The sequence below is a fragment of the Mustela nigripes genome, chromosome 13 (genome assembly GCF_022355385.1).
Source record: "Mustela nigripes isolate SB6536 chromosome 13, MUSNIG.SB6536, whole genome shotgun sequence".
In the NCBI taxonomy this organism is placed as follows: domain Eukaryota; kingdom Metazoa; phylum Chordata; class Mammalia; order Carnivora; family Mustelidae; genus Mustela; species Mustela nigripes.
Window position 1 is genome coordinate 27,821,412 of NC_081569.1, and position 17,393 is coordinate 27,838,804.

The following is a 17,393-nucleotide window of genomic DNA, read 5'->3' on the forward strand; positions in this document are numbered from 1 at the left end:
CTATTCTTTTGGTTTCTATTTCATTATTTTCTGCTCTAATCTTTATTATTTCTCTTCTCCTGCTGAGCTTAGGCTTTATTTGCTGTTCATTCTCCATTTAAGGATTAGATTTTCTTGTGCATTTGAGACCTTCTTTGTTTCTTGTATTGCAATATACTTCCCTCTTAGGACTGACCACCTTTGCTGCATCCCAAAGGTTTTGAACAGTTGTGTTTTCATTTTCATTTGTTTCCATGAACTTTTTAAATTCTTCTTTAATTTCCTGCTTGATCCATTCATTCTTTAGTAGGATGCTTTTTAGCCTCCATATATCTGAGTTATTTCCAAAATTCCTCTTGTGACTGAGTTCCAGTTTCAAAGTTTTGTGGTCTGAAAATATGTGGGGAATGATCCCAATCTTTTGGGATCAGGTCTCATACCAGTTGAGACCTGATTTGCGATGTAGTATGTGATCTAGTCTGGACAATGTTTCATGTGCACTCAAGAAGAATGTGTATTCTGTTGCTTTAGGATGGAATGCTCTGAATGTATCTGTGTAGTCCAGCTGGTCCAGTGTGTCATTCAAAGCCCTTGTTACCTTGGTGATCATCTGCTTAGATGATCTGTCTACTGCACTAAGTGGTATGTTAAAGTCCCCTACTATAATTGTATCATTATCGATGTGCTTAATTATGTTATTAATTGGTTTATATAATTCACTGCTCCTATGTTAGGGGCATAAATATTTACAACTGTTAGATCTTCTTGTTGGATAGACCCTTTACTTATAAAATAGTGTACTTCCTCATCTCCTATTGGTCTTTGGTTTAAAATCTAATTTGTCTGATATAAGGATTGCCACCCCAGCTTTCAATATTACTTGTGACAACCAAACTAAATTTGGAGGATTTCAATTACTGTTCATTCTGATACCTGCATCTGATGAACCATATTTTTAGGCTATTCTAAGCTGTTTCCAATTTTAGAGGAAACACAGCTGCTGTTTCAACGTGTAACTTTTCTTTGACCCTTCATATATTTCATAGGTTAAATAATGAATGCCAGGGTTTTCAATCCTGTTCACTGTAGAAACACAAGCTGTGTAATACGTCTATGATGATAAATCACTCTAGTTTTTATCAAAATAATTTCATTCAGTATAAAGTAATATAGTGTATAGTTTCTGTTTTCTAAAAGACTGGGCTTTTTAGTGAATTTTCACAGACAGATGCACTATGTATCTAATATCCTATTACAAACACAAGGTTATATGAAATTAGAAAATACACCTTACAATGACATCCCAATCCCACCCAGGATTGTTTATGGTTAGACATCAATCTCACTTTTCCCTAACCAGAGTGAATTAGAAGAGTGATAAGTATCTCAGCAGAAAGGAAGCAATGTCCAATTAAAGACATTAAACATGAAACCAAAGAATGTGAAAATCTCACTAGTGCCACCTACAGTACTAGACAATGCAGATAAGAGAGATCTTTAAAATAATTTTGTGTGTCATGGTTGTGTTGTGCATATCCGTCTTTTTTTATTTCTTGCCCAGGACTATGTACCAAATCTTGCTTTGTACCAAATCTTACTCAGAACATTACACAATTAGATAACGCAAAACACAAGAGTACTCAAAAAAATCAAAACCAAAAAAACCTGAAGCACTCAGAGAAGGAAGGTAGAACAGTGGTTCCAAGGAATGGGGAAAATAGATGTTGGTCAAACTTTTAGTTGTAAGATGAGTAAGTTGTAGGGATCTAATGCACAGCATTGTGACTACACTGAATAATACAGTATTACATATTGAGTTAAATGATATGGTCAGGTTAATAAAAATTGGAGAATTTAGCTTTAGATGGATTACAAAGTCTCAAAGCAAACCTTACCTTACATTCTACCACACTCTGATCTGATTCACAAGTTTCATAGATTTCATCTACTGCTCGACGAAGATTGTCAAAAAGAAATGCCCAGTATCTAGCTCTTAGGTCAATTTTCCGAGGATGCCTTGTTTTAGTGGGACTTTTATCAAAGTGTTTATCTCCAGTTGTAGATGATGCTATTTTACAGTCTACTGCAGCATTCTGGTGAAATAAAACAAAACATTAAAAAAATATTTCTTAAAAGCCTCCAGGGATTTGATCTTTGTATAAAACACATTTTTCAAAATAAATACTTAAAAATGGACATTCTTCTTTTTATCTTATATCACACTAAATTTATCAAAACAAAGCTTCTCATCTTAAAAGCAGGTTTGTAAGGTCATTTTTTTAGTTCAGACATGTCTTACTGAAGATTAGCATGGCTTCAACAGTGAACAGACCCTTAGTCAAAAAATAAGCACTAAAGGACCCACTCTTTCCTCAGTTGCACAGGCAAACTTTGAAAATAAAGATTACATTCTATAGTTTACAGACTGTACCACAGAATCATTCCACTAAAAAGCATGTAGTTTACATAAAGACTGAAATTCAAAATGCAAACCTAAAGCTTCTGACTAGAAGTCCAAAAGAGTTGCTTATCTCTCTTTGGCTACTTAAGCTGAAAAATAAATAAATACTAACCCTCTACTACAGTTAGAGCAACAAACAATCCCAGGTTTCTTTGGGTTGTTTTGTATGTGTGTGTATCATTCCTGTTTGCTTGTTTTTCTTTTTCATAGGAGAGCCCCAGAGTGGAGAGTATCTGAAATACAGGTTAATGCCCTCCTGCTTTGTTCTAGGCTTTGGCCTTCAATATATGTGATTCCTAAACTTCAATCTTTTATAGCCAATCATTGATTTATATAGAATGTATACCACCAAAAAGGAAGCACACATAACACATGTATGCACACAGATACATACATGCTGGAGAGGCTAAAATGGAATTACTTGTCCTCCCTCCAAAGTCCCCCATCCAGACAGGGTTGCCAGATTTCACAAATGAAAATTAGCAAATATTTTAAGCAATAGCCATGGTCCAGGCACAAATTCTCAATACTCAAGCAATAAAATTTAAAGTAATGTCAACAATCCATAAAACCATTGCCTAAATTGCTCTCCAAGTTCTTTACAGCCCTAGTATAAATAATTTTATTATAATGGCAAATATCCCCTCCTTGCATTAAACCAAATTCAAAATCCCATTCAGGCAGCATCTGTCCTGAAGTAAAGCTTAATTCTGTCCACTCTCCTGATAACTCTGACAACTGACCATTTATACAGGATTATAGATCATAAATCAACGACACAAAATTTCTAACCTCCTTCACACAATCTTTAAAGTAGGTATTATTAGCTCCACTTTACAGTTTAGAAAACAGGCCCCAAGGCTAATAACTCATTTGTCAAAGATCATCTAACCACAGAAGACCATCTTCCCATTAGAGCTCTACAATAACACTGGCGGCTTACCAGTATACTGCCTCAGGCCTGTGCTGCCAGTGGTTGGCCAGATATTCCAGACTACCTCATTTCTCCTCCTGTACACCATCCAAAGTTAAAATTAACTTGAGAGGTTTCCCAATTTTACCTTCTTCATGATCAGCAAAATGTTAGTAACTTCCTGTGAATTTAGACTCTAATCTTAAGGAATTCTCAAAAGTACTCTCACTCAGTTTCACCCATTTACGTATTTATCATGCATCAAATATTTTACCAACCTTTCTTACAATGTAAAATAGGCACCATTGCGTCCAGGTTAAAATGTCTCTATTCTTTGTGATTGCTCTAGGTGAAGCTTTTACAAAGAAAGATGCCAGTAAGACAAAAACTACAGTTACATAATTCCATCTGAAAGGCAATGTGCTACACAAATTTGATACTTAACTTTGCCAAAATGATAATACTTTATACTTGCATGCTTATTCATATTTTATGAAGGAATTCTGAATACATTATCTCATTTAATCATTACAATAAACTGAAGACAGGACAAATATTATTATTCCCATTGTAAATAACAAAACTGAGGCCCAGAATGATTGAATTTCTTTGCAAGTCAAAAGGTTGAGTGGTGGAACTGGAACCAGAACCTAGTCTTTCAACTTTTCCCATGTTCATAAAGCATTTTACATAGCACCAAGCACACAATAAAGAATTTTACATAGCACCAAGCACACAATTAGTACCCAAATAATGTTAGGTATGATTATAGTGGGAAAGATAAAGAGAAGAAATACGCTCATAAAAAAAAATGTGAATAAACTAATGGCAAAATTGTCAAATCTGTGAAAGAGTAGACTGGCAAATCAAATTGTAGAGGTTAAGTCAGTATACAGTTCCAAAGTATAGGGCTCCTACCACTGATAAAAACAATAGCAGTGATAATAGTAATTGCAGCAGCATCTCACATGCATGACACACTTGCCAGGTGCCAGGCACTGTGCTAAGTGCTTTCCATACAGTTGTACTTGATTTAAACTTTGAAGCAATTTTGTATCATAGGTAACATTATTATCTCCTTTTTACAGGAGAGAAAACTGAGGCTTAGCTAAATTAAGTAATGAGCCCCAGGTCTCACACTAAGTGATAAAGCCAAAAATCAGGTAACTATCCTATTACTACAGCTTACTACTACTTCCAAGATACTCAAGAAGACAAAGCAATCTCAATTTGTGGGAAAAGTTAGACACAACTGAATTCCATGACGTTATATTGTTTTAATCAATGACTTTTGAGAGAAAGAGAAAAAGTGAAGGGAAAGAGGAAGGAAGAAATTGAGATTTCTGACTTGTCTCTGTCAGAAGGGCTCACTGACTCCTCTGAGAATCTAAAAATGTTTATAGACCTATTGCAGAAAAATGCATGGGCACATAAAGTCAAACATGTATTTTCTTGATGTACCAACACTGACACATCATAATCATCCAAAGTTCAGAGTTTACCTTACAGTTTACTCTTGGTGTTGTTCATTTTATGGGTTTGGACAAATGTATAATGACACGTATCCATCATTACAGTATCATACATAGTACTGTGATTGTACTAAGAATCTTCTGTGCTCTGCCTATTTCCCTCTCCCTACCCCTACCTCCGACCCTCTGGCACTACTGACCTTTTTACTGTCTCCATCGCTTTGCCTTTCCAGAATGCTGTATATTTGGAAACAGTATATAGCCTTTTGAGGTTGGCTTTTTTCACTTAGTATAATGCATTTAAGGTTACTCTATGTCTTTTCATAGCTTGATAGCTCATTTCTTTTCAGCAATGAAGAACAGTCCATTGTCTGGATGTACTACAGTTTCGGTATCCATTCACCTACTGAAGGACATCTTGGTTGCTCCCAAGTTTTGACAATTGTGAATAAAGCAGCTATAAATATCCATGTGCAGGTTTCTGTGAGGATATAAGTTTTCAACTCCTTTGTGTAAATACCAAGGAGTATGACTGTTGGATTATATGGTAAGCATATGTTTAGTTTTAGAAGACTCTATAAACTGGCAATTTATAAACTGCCAAGTGGCTGTACCATTGTGAATTCTCACCAGCAATGAATTAGAATTCCTGTGGCTTCACATTCTTACCAGCATTTGGTGTTGCCAGTATTCCTAATTTTGGCCATTCTAATGAATATGTAGTAATATCTCAGTGTTACTTTAATCTGCATTTCTGATGCCATATGATATGGAGCATCTTTTCATATGCTTCTTTGCCATCTATCTATCCTCTCTGGTGATGCATCGGTTAAGGGCTTAGGCCTATTTTTTAATCAGGTTGCTTGTTTTTTTATTATTATTTTAATTCTAGTACAGTTAACATACGGTATCGAATCACTATATAGTATACTTAAAACTAACATAACACTGTATCTTATTTTTGAATTTTAAGAGTTCTTTATATATTTTGGATAACAATCCCTCATCAGGTATGTCTTTTGCAAGTATTTTCTCCCTGTTTGTGGCCTGTCTTCTCATTCTTTTGATACTGTCTTTTGTAAAGCAGAGTTTTTAATTTTGGTGAAATCTAGCTTACCAATTATTTCTTCCATGGATCACTACTTTTGGTATTTTACCTAAAAAGTCATCACCATACCCAAGGTCATTTAGGTTTTCTATGCTATCATCAGAAATGTCAGAGTTTTTGCTTTCACATCTAGGTCTACGATCCACTTTTGAGTTTAATTTTGGGAAGGGTGTACGGTATCTGTCTAAATTCATTTTTTGATATATAGGATGTCCAGTTGTTCCAACACAATTTGTTGAAAAAATTACCTTTGTTCCATTGTATTGCCTTTGCTCCTCTGTCAGAGCAGTTGATTATTTATGTGGATCTATTTCTAGATATTCTACCCTCTCCATTCATCTATTTATCTATTGTTCTGCCGATACCACACTGCCATCGTTACTATAGCTTTACAGTAAGTCTAAAAGTTGGCTAGCATCAGTCCTCCAACTTTGTTCTTCAATATTTCATTGGCTATTCTGGGTCTTCTGCCTCTCCATATAGTTTAGAATCAGTCAATAGCTATACAATCACTTGTCAGAATTGTATTGAATCTACACATAAGCTGGGAAGAAAGGACATCTTGACAATATTCAGTTTTCCTGCATGAACATGGAAACGCCCTTACATTTATTTAGTTCTTTGAGTTCTTTCATCAGAGTTTTATAGTATTTCTCATATAGATCTTTGTACATACATTGTTAGATTTATACCTAGGTATTTAATTCAAGGGAGTGGTAATGTAAATCGTATTGTGTTTTTAAGTTTCACTTGCTAAGCACTGGTATACAGGAAAGCCACTGACAGAATTCTGTGTATTAATCTTGTACCCTGCAACCTACTATAACAGATTATTATTTCCAGCAGTTTTTTGTTGATTCTTTCAGATTTTTTATATAATCATATCTGCAAACAAAGACAGTTTTATTCCTTCCTTTCTAATCTATATACCTTTCCCTTCCTTTTCTTGTCTTCGCATTAGCTAGAACTTCCATTACAATGTTGAAAAACAGTGGTGATAGGGGCATCCTTGCCTTATAACCGATCTTAGGGGGAAAGCTTCTAGTTTCTCACCATTAAGTACCACATTAGCTATAGGGTTTTTTGTAGATTTTTTTAATCAAGTTGAGAAGATTCCCTCTACTCATAGTTTATTGATAGTTTTCATCATAAATGGGTGTCAAGTTTTGTCAAATGCTTTTACTGAACCTATTGAGGTGATAATGTGATTTTTCTTTTAGTCTGTTGATGGACTAAAGACCAACTATGAAAACAAAAATTTAAAAATATCTAGAAGGACATTTTTATAATCTTAAAATAAGAGAGGTTTTCATAGATAAAACAAAAAGCACAACTCATGGATAAATTACGTAAAATTAAATTTATATACTTGGCATGGTGTATCATTCTTTTCAAATATTGTAAGATACAATTTGCTAATATTCCTCTATTTGGAAATCATGGCTGCTTTTAGTTGATAACCTTAAATTTTTATCATACACACTTATATTCATATTTTCCTAACAAAAACTTCTTCCTAAATAAGACAAGAATTTTATTACTCTAGCCCCCTTCCAAAATCCCTACAATCCAGTCTTCATGTTAATATTGTCTAAAACTACAGTTCCACTTTTCTAAATCGAATCATGTGAGGGTTTTTTTTTCAAACCATCAACAGGTAATGAGATTTACAAACACATTTTACATATATCTATTTTAATTTAAATTCAATTAGCCAACATATAGTATATTATTAGTTTCAGATATAGTGTTCAATAATTTACCAGTTGCATATAACACCCAGTGCTCATCATATCACATACTACAGTTACCTTTTTAACAAGTTCCTTCCCCCAGGTTACCTTTTTTTCCTGCTGAAGTTCATCTTTAGTTCCTTTATTAAGGGTCAGTGGGTAGCAAACACTTAGTTTTTGTCTAAAATAACTAAAAATAGTTCTATTTCATTCTTGCACTTGGCTGGGCACAGAATTATGAGTTAAAAGTAATTTTGTCAGGGCTCCTGGGTGGCTCAGTCAGTTATGCAGCTGCCTTCAGCTCAGGCCATGATCTCAGGGCCCTGGAATTGAGCCCCACATCAGGCTCCCTGCTCAGCAGGGAGTCTGCTTCTCCCTCTCCCTATGTGCTCTCTCACTCTTAAATAAATAAAATTTAAAAAGCATTTTTTAAAAGTAATTTTGTCTTATAACTTTGAATATATTGCTTCATTATCCTTTTGTTTATAACAAGGGTATTAATTTATCATTCCTCTGTGGTTCTGTTTACTTCTTGGTATTTTTTGAAGATTTTTTTCCCATAATCTTCACATTCTTCAGACTCTTTAGAATGTAGCTAGGTATATAAATCTATTTTTACTTACCCTGCTCAGCTCCACAGTCATGCTCTGAAGCTCTTCAGAACTCAAGTGAGAAAATTTTTCAACATTATTTCTTCAAATATTCAATGTCCACTATTATTTACCCTCTATTTTTAAAAGTCCGATATGGCCTATATAACAATTTCTCAATCTTAAACTCTCTTATTTTCCATCTTGTTAGTTCTCTGCAATATGTTTTAAATTCTCCTCAGTAATGTCTTCCAATTCACAAATTTTCTCTTTGTCCAATACAACATTTATTCCATTAATTATGGGTTTTTTAAATTTCATTGACAATATTTTCATTTATAAGATTTCTAACTGGCTCACTTTTATCTATAAATGTTCAAAACTAATGGATGTAATTAATGTAATAGATGGATACCTGTTTTACTTCAGAATATCTCCTTCTTGTTTATAGTTATTCTTTCCTTTGAGGAACTTAAGCTCATTTTTTTGAAAGTCTTCCTTAGGAAAATGGCCTTTTTTCATCACCTCAAGGGTAAATTCTCTCACTCATAGAATGTGTTATCTGTATTTTATAACATTATTTTCCTCATGTGCTTTGATATTTTACTTTGAATTTGAATTTCTTATATTTTAGATCTTCATTTTGCTCACCCTCATTCCATGTATCCTACTGTTACAGCGACCATCTTCCAGCTCACTGTGGTCCCACTTCCACAGGTCTTTTACTGGATACTTAACACTCTCACCTGTCAAGAATACTAGCAGAACCAGTCATAAACCATGGGCCACTTCCTTTTACTGCTTCAGACATCAATTCACAGGGCACAACCCAGGCAGATTATAGCTTTTTTTGCTCCTAGTGCAAACCCTGCATAAGCCCAAAACTTTATACCATGAGCCTGGATTTGTTTCCCCACCATAATCAGGGAATTTTAGCCTTCTTTAATCCCTTAAGACTTGTCCATTAAGTTTGTGTCCCTAATTCCACTCACCTGTCAGTGTATTTGTTTTATTTCTTTTCTCTTTTTAATGTAAAAAAATTTTTTATCATTGGTAACATTGTAGGTGAGGAGTTGGGGATTATTTTATGAACTCACAATGACATGTTGATTAGAAATTCATGTTTTCCTTATGTGAAGTTTTGGGTCTGCATAACCATATTGATATATTTAATAACATCAAAACAAAATAATATATATGGAAAAGTTCAGAGAAAGTACTATGAATTAAAAAGCCAGTACTAATGTGCTAAAGAACACTTTTAAAATAGGCTTGTGCTCTCCAAAATTTTAATAAAGCAATTTGGAAATTTTTAGAGACAATACTTTTACTATTCTACAACCTAAAGACATCACTATACCAAGAAAGAAAATCATAAAAGAATTCACAAATATGGGATGTGTAGCAGAAGGCTTAAGAGCATAAACTAGAAATTAACGACCTGGGTTCAAATCTTCGCTGTGCCACTCACTAGCAAGTTATATAACCTCTCCCTACCTGTGTTTCCTCATTTTTAGATTATCATTTAGATAATAATAATGCCTATGCTGAAGGGACTGTTACAAGAAACAAATAAATTAATATTTGTAAAGTATTTAGTATTAGCTAGGCACCCAGTACTGTATACACATTTGTTAAGTGAAGAATGTTACACTGGAATTTTATACGAAAACAAAATATACAATACTCAAATCCTGAAAAATTACATTTTCTCATTCAAATTAAAAGTCAGTAAGTAGAAAGTTGCATATGCTGTACCTGTTTAGTATTTTTATGAGTTCCTTGAATTGTCCTCTTTGCTTTTCCACCAGTTTGACATTTGGATTTCCCTTCAAGGCAAAAATAGACAAATATAAAGGTCAAAAAATGGGTAGTACAGGGGTGCCTGTGTGGCTCAGTCCATTAAGCAAATGCCTTCAGCTCAGGTCATGATCCCAGGGTCCCAGGATCAAGCCCCACATCAGGCTCCTTGCTCACCAGGGAGACTGCTTCTCCCTCCCCCTCTGGATACTTGTATTCTCTCTCTTCCCCTCTTTCTCTCTCCCTCTCTGTTAAATAAATAAATAATTTTGGGGGGCGCCTGGGTGGCTCAGTGGGTTAAGCCGCTGCCTTCGGCTCAGGTCATGATCTCAGGGTCCTGGGATCGAGTCCGCATCAGGCTCTCTGCTCAGTGGGGAGCCTGCTTCTCCCTCTCTCTCTCTGCCTGCCTCTCCGTCTACTTGTGATTTCTGTCAAATAAATAAATAAAATCTTTAAAAAAATAATTTTTTTAATGGGTAGTACAAAATTGAACTATATAAGTCATTTGGGCATACTAATACATAATTTCCTTCCAGAGATCACAGAACAGTACAATCTATATGTGATCAATATGAACTACCAATAAAATAAAAAACAAACTTCCATGTTCCCAGGGACTGATTTTATTGTATGGCTTTCTCAGAACAGGAAAAACATCAACCTCTTAAATAAGTCAGATATTCTGACAATTTAAAAACAAGGCCAAGTCAACAGGGAAATACAAATCAAAACCACAATGAAATATCACCTCACACCAGTCAGAATGGCTAAAATTAACAAGTCAGGAAATGACAGAAGCTGGCGAGGATGTGGAGAAAGGGGAACCCTCCTACACTGTTGGTGGGAATGCAAGCTGGTGCAACCACTCTGGAAAACAGCATGGAGGTTCCTCAAAAGGTTGAAAATAGAGCTACCCTACGACCCAGCAATTGCACTACTGGGTATTTACCCTAAAGATACAAACGTAGTGATCTGAAGGGGCACATGCACCTGAATGTTTATAGCAGCAATGTCCACAATAGCCAAACTATGGAAAGAACCTAGATGTCCATCAACAGATGAATGGATAAAGAAGAAGTGGTATATATACACAATGGAATACTATGCAGCCATCAAAAGAAATGAAATCTTGCCATTTGCGACAACGTGGATGGAACTAGAGGGTATCATGCTTAGCGAAATAAGTCAATCGGAGAAAGACAACTATCATATGATCTCCCTGACATGAGGAAGTAGAGATGTAACATGGGGGGTTAAGGGGGTAGGAGAAGAATGAATGAAACAAGATGGGATCTGGAGGGAGACAAACCGTAAGTGACTCTTAATCTCACATAACAGAGGGTTGCTGGGGGAGGGGGTTTGGGAGAGGGGGGTGGGGTTATGGACATTGGGGAGGGTATGTGCTATGGCAAGTGCTGTGAAGTGTGAAACTTGGCGATTCACAAACCTGTACCCCTGGGGATAAAAATACATTATATGTTTATTAAAAAAAATAAATAAATAAGGCCAAGTTACTTGATACTTCTCAACTCATAAACAGTTCTGGAAAATACTCTTTGAATTCAAATTTTATTTTAACAATAAAATCGAGAATACATTTTTTACCATTTAAAAATCCAGTATTTTGTTTTGACAAACTTATCTGATTCATGAAATTCACAGTTTAATTTGAAAAGAGAAGTTTTCAGTTCTTTGTATTTTTGCCATCAGATATATCTTTCTCACCTGCTCTTTTTTATAATAAAGATACTAACTACTATTTCATAATCATTCTATTTTTGAGAGCAATTCAAAATAGAAATAAAATTCTATCTATAATGTACAACAGAATAATTTTCCTTTCAGCAAAATAATTTTGGGCCAGGACCTGTGAAGCAGTACAAATGAAGTGAGCCATAACACCTACTAACAATTTACCCACACATAAGTGGGCCTCCCTCAACTCTTCTACCAGGGATGAAAGCAGAACTCGACACTCAACTACACAGCCTTTATCCATCCTTTGATTATAGAGAACAATGTAGGAGCAGGACTTTTAGAATATCCAGTAAAATAACCAGCTTAGAACAAGTATTAGAGAAAACAGAAATGAAACAACAGAAGAAAACTTATAAAAATTGAAAGATTATTTTCAGAAATATCTGAGTATGTATTATAGCTATAGATAAGAATGAGTTGCTTTTAAAAAAAAAAAAAGCAAGTAAAGATTTTGCTATTATTGCCAAAGTTTTAACAATATAAAATAATCCTTATCAGAAATTATGAAATTGACATTCTTATTTTGTCATCATTTAGATATTCAGAAAGTTCTAATTCTATGGGTTCACAGTTCAATTGTTTTGCAACAAGCATAAATGAAGCTTTATAATTGTAATGGCCAATTTTTTATGTACTTACATGCAAAATCAGGTTATATATAGATATGTGATTCATTATTGAATTTTCTTTCCTTCCTTGAAGAGAAGCAATTTTAATAAATCTCAGATTATTTTTTGTTCTGATTAATCCATGGAAAGTGAAAAAATAAAATTTCATAAAATAATATGAATCATACACAGCAACCATAAGAAATTTTTAGGTTTTATGTTATTATTTTTATAGTAAATAATGTTGATATATGTTTTTACCAAAGAAATGAAAGTAACAGTAAGCTTCCTTATGAAAACTTCAGCTAGTACAGAGTAAATTTAAGAAGATAAATTTAATTTCCCCCTCTATTTGGTAGTTTTTGATTCAAAGTAACTGCTCCTTAAAAATACCTAGGAAGGGGTGCCTGGGTGGCTCAGTTAGTTAAGCATCTGCCTTTGCTCAGGACCATGATCCTAGAGCCCTGCCTTCCTGCACTGGGCTCCTTGCTCAGCAGGGAGTCTGCTTCTTCCTCTCCCCTGCTTGTGCTCTCTCCTGGTATCTCTCTCTTTCTCAAGTAAATAAATAAATCTTCAAAAAAAAAAAAAATTAGGAAGACTGACAAAAGCTACTGAGGGAGGACTGGTCTAAGTAGATATTTTAATATACTATAATACCTCTATAATTAAAACAGTGTGGCTTTCACACATGAATTAGATGAACAGCTCGGTGAAATAGAATGTAAGTACATAAGGAAATTCAATTTATGATACAGTGACATCTCAAAAAAATGGGGCAAAGATAGACTTTACAGTAAGTGGTGCTGGAGCAACTTGTAATCCCTACAGAAAAAGATAAAATTAGATCCATAACTCACACTATATATATGAATAAACTACAAATGGATCATTGATACAAGTATAGAAAAATAAAGATAGAATAAAAATAAGTTTTTAAATGACAAGTATAAAAAATAAAATGTAAAAAATATGTAAAAGTAAAATAAATTTAAAAGAATAAAACATGGATGAACTCCTATATAACTTGAAACATCTCCCTGGGTAAGGGTGTTCTCAAAGAATATGTCAAAAGGAAACAGGAGACAGCTTAACAGGTCTCCCACTCATCTAGACAAACCTAGAACTAAAGACTAGGTTTGAACAAAACTAAACTAAAACTAAAACTAAGACAAACCTAGAACTAAGCATCAAAATAGATAAATCAGAACTCATTAAATAAGAACCATGACTCCATATAAACTTAAATAAATGCAAAGTTACACATATACTACTAAAGGGAAAAGGGAAAGCTCTCTCTTACATTAGAATGTCAGCTTTTAATAAAGAACACTGGGGTCAGCAAATCACCATTTTGCAACCATCAGAGTAGTAACTTAATTAGCTAAGAATTATCAACAGAAGCTAAAAGTAGTGAGTAGACTACTTCAAGAGCAACAGGACATTTACGTAGTCTCAAACTACCTTACCACAAATTACCTACTAATTACAAAGTTAATAGTTACTTTCCAGTGCAGAAACTCAGGAGATATCACCTTAGCCAAGTGATTAATGTTGACATCACTAGTAACGAAACAAAACCACTATCATGTGCCTCCTATGACCCGATGGAAAGGAAACAACATAATTTCTATAGAATCCCTCCAAAAATATATAACTGAATCTAAGCATGAAAAGATACCACACAAACCCAATAAGAAGAATAGTCTACAAATCCTCAGAAAATTTCAAAGCGAGATCCTCTTTGGTATACCCCAACCTCCTGTTTTCTATCTCCCCATCCAATCTTCTAGTCCCCAGGATTTAGGCAGTGCTCACAATGATCCTACCCATGAAAGTAAAAGGACTAAAAAGGTATTTTTTCTAGTTCAAATAATAACAACTCAAGAAATACAATCTTTTTTTCCTAAAACATTAACCTGTAACTAACTGTGGTGAATATAGTAAATTTTTTAAAACCTGTTTATTTTTATTAGAATTTAATAGAAGAAAAAATCTCAATCTCCTATAAGTTAAAAAAGAAAACTAATTTGCCAATCATAACAAACCTACCTTCGTTCCTATGTGAAACAGCAAAACTAACACTTTCATAAAACCATTTGTATATTATCTAAGAAAAAAAGGCAATAAAGGGGCACCCGTGTGGCTCAGTCAGTTGATCGTCCACCTCTTGATTTCAGCTCAAGTCATTATCTCAGGGCCATGAGATCAAGACCCATATGGGGCCTTCTCGCTCAGCACAGGGTCTACTTGAGATTCTCACTCTCCTTCTCCCTCTTTCCCTCCCCCACGCATGCATGCTTCCTCTCTCTAATAAATAAATGAATAAAATCTTTTTTAAAAAAGCAATAAAAAAGTTATTTCTTATTTCATGTATGCTAATTTGCCCAACAGTTCAAATCATAAAGTTTTGGATCTATCTACTGTTTAAGACTAAATGTACCCTCCTAAATTTAAAACAAAAATGAAACAGTTTAAAAATACATACCATCATCATCTTTGCTTTCTAGAGGAACACTCCAAGCTATCAGATTTCTTGCTGTACGACCCTCCTCTGCAACTATTCTCCTAACTTTGTCATGACTATTGGAGCGCTGGAATGATGCCTATATACAGAAAATATATATTAGATTATTAGATTAGTCAACATATAAAATATATTTGGCTGACAAATTAATTGTTTCTCACATTTTCTCACAAAGGCAACACTTAAAACTAATTTAGGATTGAAAAGGTAGTTAAAGAGAGAAAAGAAAGTTAAGTCACAGATCTTTTTATTTCTGAAAAGACTAGTTTTACAACTTTAAGAATAAACAAATTCTTTCAAGAATAAATACAATCTAAGGTCTGAACATGTGCCCTAAGAAGCACAATACTGCTTTGTACACATTTCACCACCACCACTTACACAGCAACAGGTCTGATCCCTCGGATTTCAGTCCTACACACAGGTTCATTTTAGCCTTTCTCTTATTTGTAATTTCTTTCTCTGCCAGTCAGAAACCCGGTTCTCATTACCTAAAATATATTTACTTATCTGTTCAGTTCTAATACATACATAGTTTCAGAATTGCTAACCCACAGCATTTAGTAACAAGATCACAACATTTCTATACAGTTCTTATCTTTAGCATTACAGTATCCAAAGTACTGGATTTTTTTCCCCAAAATGACTTAAGTTGGTTCTTCTCATCCTCACCCCTTTCAATGTGATTACATTATTCCCTTGTAAGATGTCACTTCTTCTGTTCTGTTTTCGGTGCTCCTCACTTACTGGTTAATTTTAAGTGCTTGTTTATTGGGGAATATGTGAAAGAAAGCAACACATTATTCTCAAAGTAACTTACTGACAAGGAGCCTGACTTGAAGAAAAGAAAAAAGGCACTATACTCTAGTGCATGGGTCAGCAAACTTCCACAAAGGTCCAGATAACAACTTTTTATTTTAGGCTTTGCAGGTCATACAGTTTCTGTGACAACTAGTCAATCATGACTTTTTTGTGTGAAAGCAGCCAGAACTTAACTTTCACATCTTTAAAATAAATACCTGCCCCCACATTCCTTCATTCCTCTGACCTTGTCCTGGATAGCCACATGGCATCTACTTACCTAATTCATAAGTTTATGCTGAAACTCATTAATCTGTGACCACTATTCCAGCTCCACCCTATGCAAAATTCTTGAATCATCTCTATTCCCATATTTTTCAATCAAGTTAACACTATAAAATCTCCTTTTTTTGGAATAAACACATCTCCCAGTGCTTATTAGCTCTAACTTAGGTTGGCATCTATCATTTAAGTTACCAAAACATTGTTTTAAGCAAGAAGTATAACTATTCCTTATAGGCCAGATGAACAAGTTTAAATAGGTGGCCTACTTTTCAGCTCTTTTTCAGACAATTTCAGATAATTATGCAATCACATAAAATCTATAAAATTCATTATTCTATACATTATTCTCTAATTCAAGAGTCCTCATAGGGGCACCTGGGTGGCTCAGTGGGTTAAAGCCTCTGCCTTCATCTCAGGTCATGATCCCAGGGTCCTGGGATCGAGCCCCGCATTGGGCTCTCTGCTCGTCAGGGAGCCTGTTTCCTCCTCTCTCTGCCTGCCTCTTTGCTTACTTGTGATCTCTGTCTGTCAAATAAATAAATAAAAATTTAAAAAAAAAAAAAAAAGAGTCCTCATAAAGTGATAATTCTCTAGGAACTAAAGTGATCAAAAAATAGCAATGTTATAATAATGCTAGAACAGAAAACTTGAAATCTAATATTCTTCTATAAATGTTTCAATTCTACCATAAATTTTGCAAAGTCAGTTCTTTTTTTAAAGATTTTTATTTGAGAGAGAGAGAGCGAGCATGAGCATGCACATGTACAAGCCAGGGGGTGGGGTCCAGAGGGAGAAGCAGAGTCCCTGCTGGGCAGGGAGCCCCACATGGGGCTCCATCCCAGGCCCTTAAGATCATGACCTGAGCTGAAAGGCAGACATCTAACCAACTGAGCCATCCAGGCACCCAAAAGTTAGTTCTTTTGTATTCAATACACATACACAAATTCAAAGAAAAATATATCACCAACTCAAAACTTTAATTCTTAATTCTAATACTTCACATGCAAAAACATTGTAACATTCACCTTACTACAATATCTGACTGAAAACCATTTTTCCATAAAATCACAGGTGCATTCTGTAATATATTCTTTTTTTTTTTTTTTTGCATTCTGTAATATATTCTAACTGAACTCTTTTCAATAAACTGACAAATACTAGTCATTTTTAATAACCCTGTTGTTATAAAGATGTCAGCAGTAACTTAAATACAATAGTTTAAGCATTTTAATCTAATGACTCTGAGATACTTCATAACATTACAGATACCTACTTCAAACAGAATTTTTATCTAGGTTCTTCCAAGAGACTTAAACAAAATACATTATTTGCATCCCAAAGTCACAGTGTGCCACCTAGTG

The 17,393-nt window shown here is 34.5% G+C and overlaps 1 protein-coding gene across 1 annotated transcript in view; it reads right to left on the minus strand.

Annotated features, from left to right (window-relative positions):
• SCAPER (S-phase cyclin A associated protein in the ER) overlaps positions 1 to 17,393 on the minus strand; it is a 519,522-nt gene that overhangs the window by 479,600 nt on the left and 22,529 nt on the right. The window contains exons 3-5 of the mRNA XM_059372064.1: positions 14,908 to 15,025; positions 10,015 to 10,085; positions 1,875 to 2,072 (exon numbers count right to left, since the gene is read on the minus strand). Of these exons, the coding sequence (XP_059228047.1) occupies positions 1,875 to 2,072; positions 10,015 to 10,085; positions 14,908 to 15,025 (387 nt within the window). The remainder of the gene's footprint in view (positions 1 to 1,874; positions 2,073 to 10,014; positions 10,086 to 14,907; positions 15,026 to 17,393) is intronic.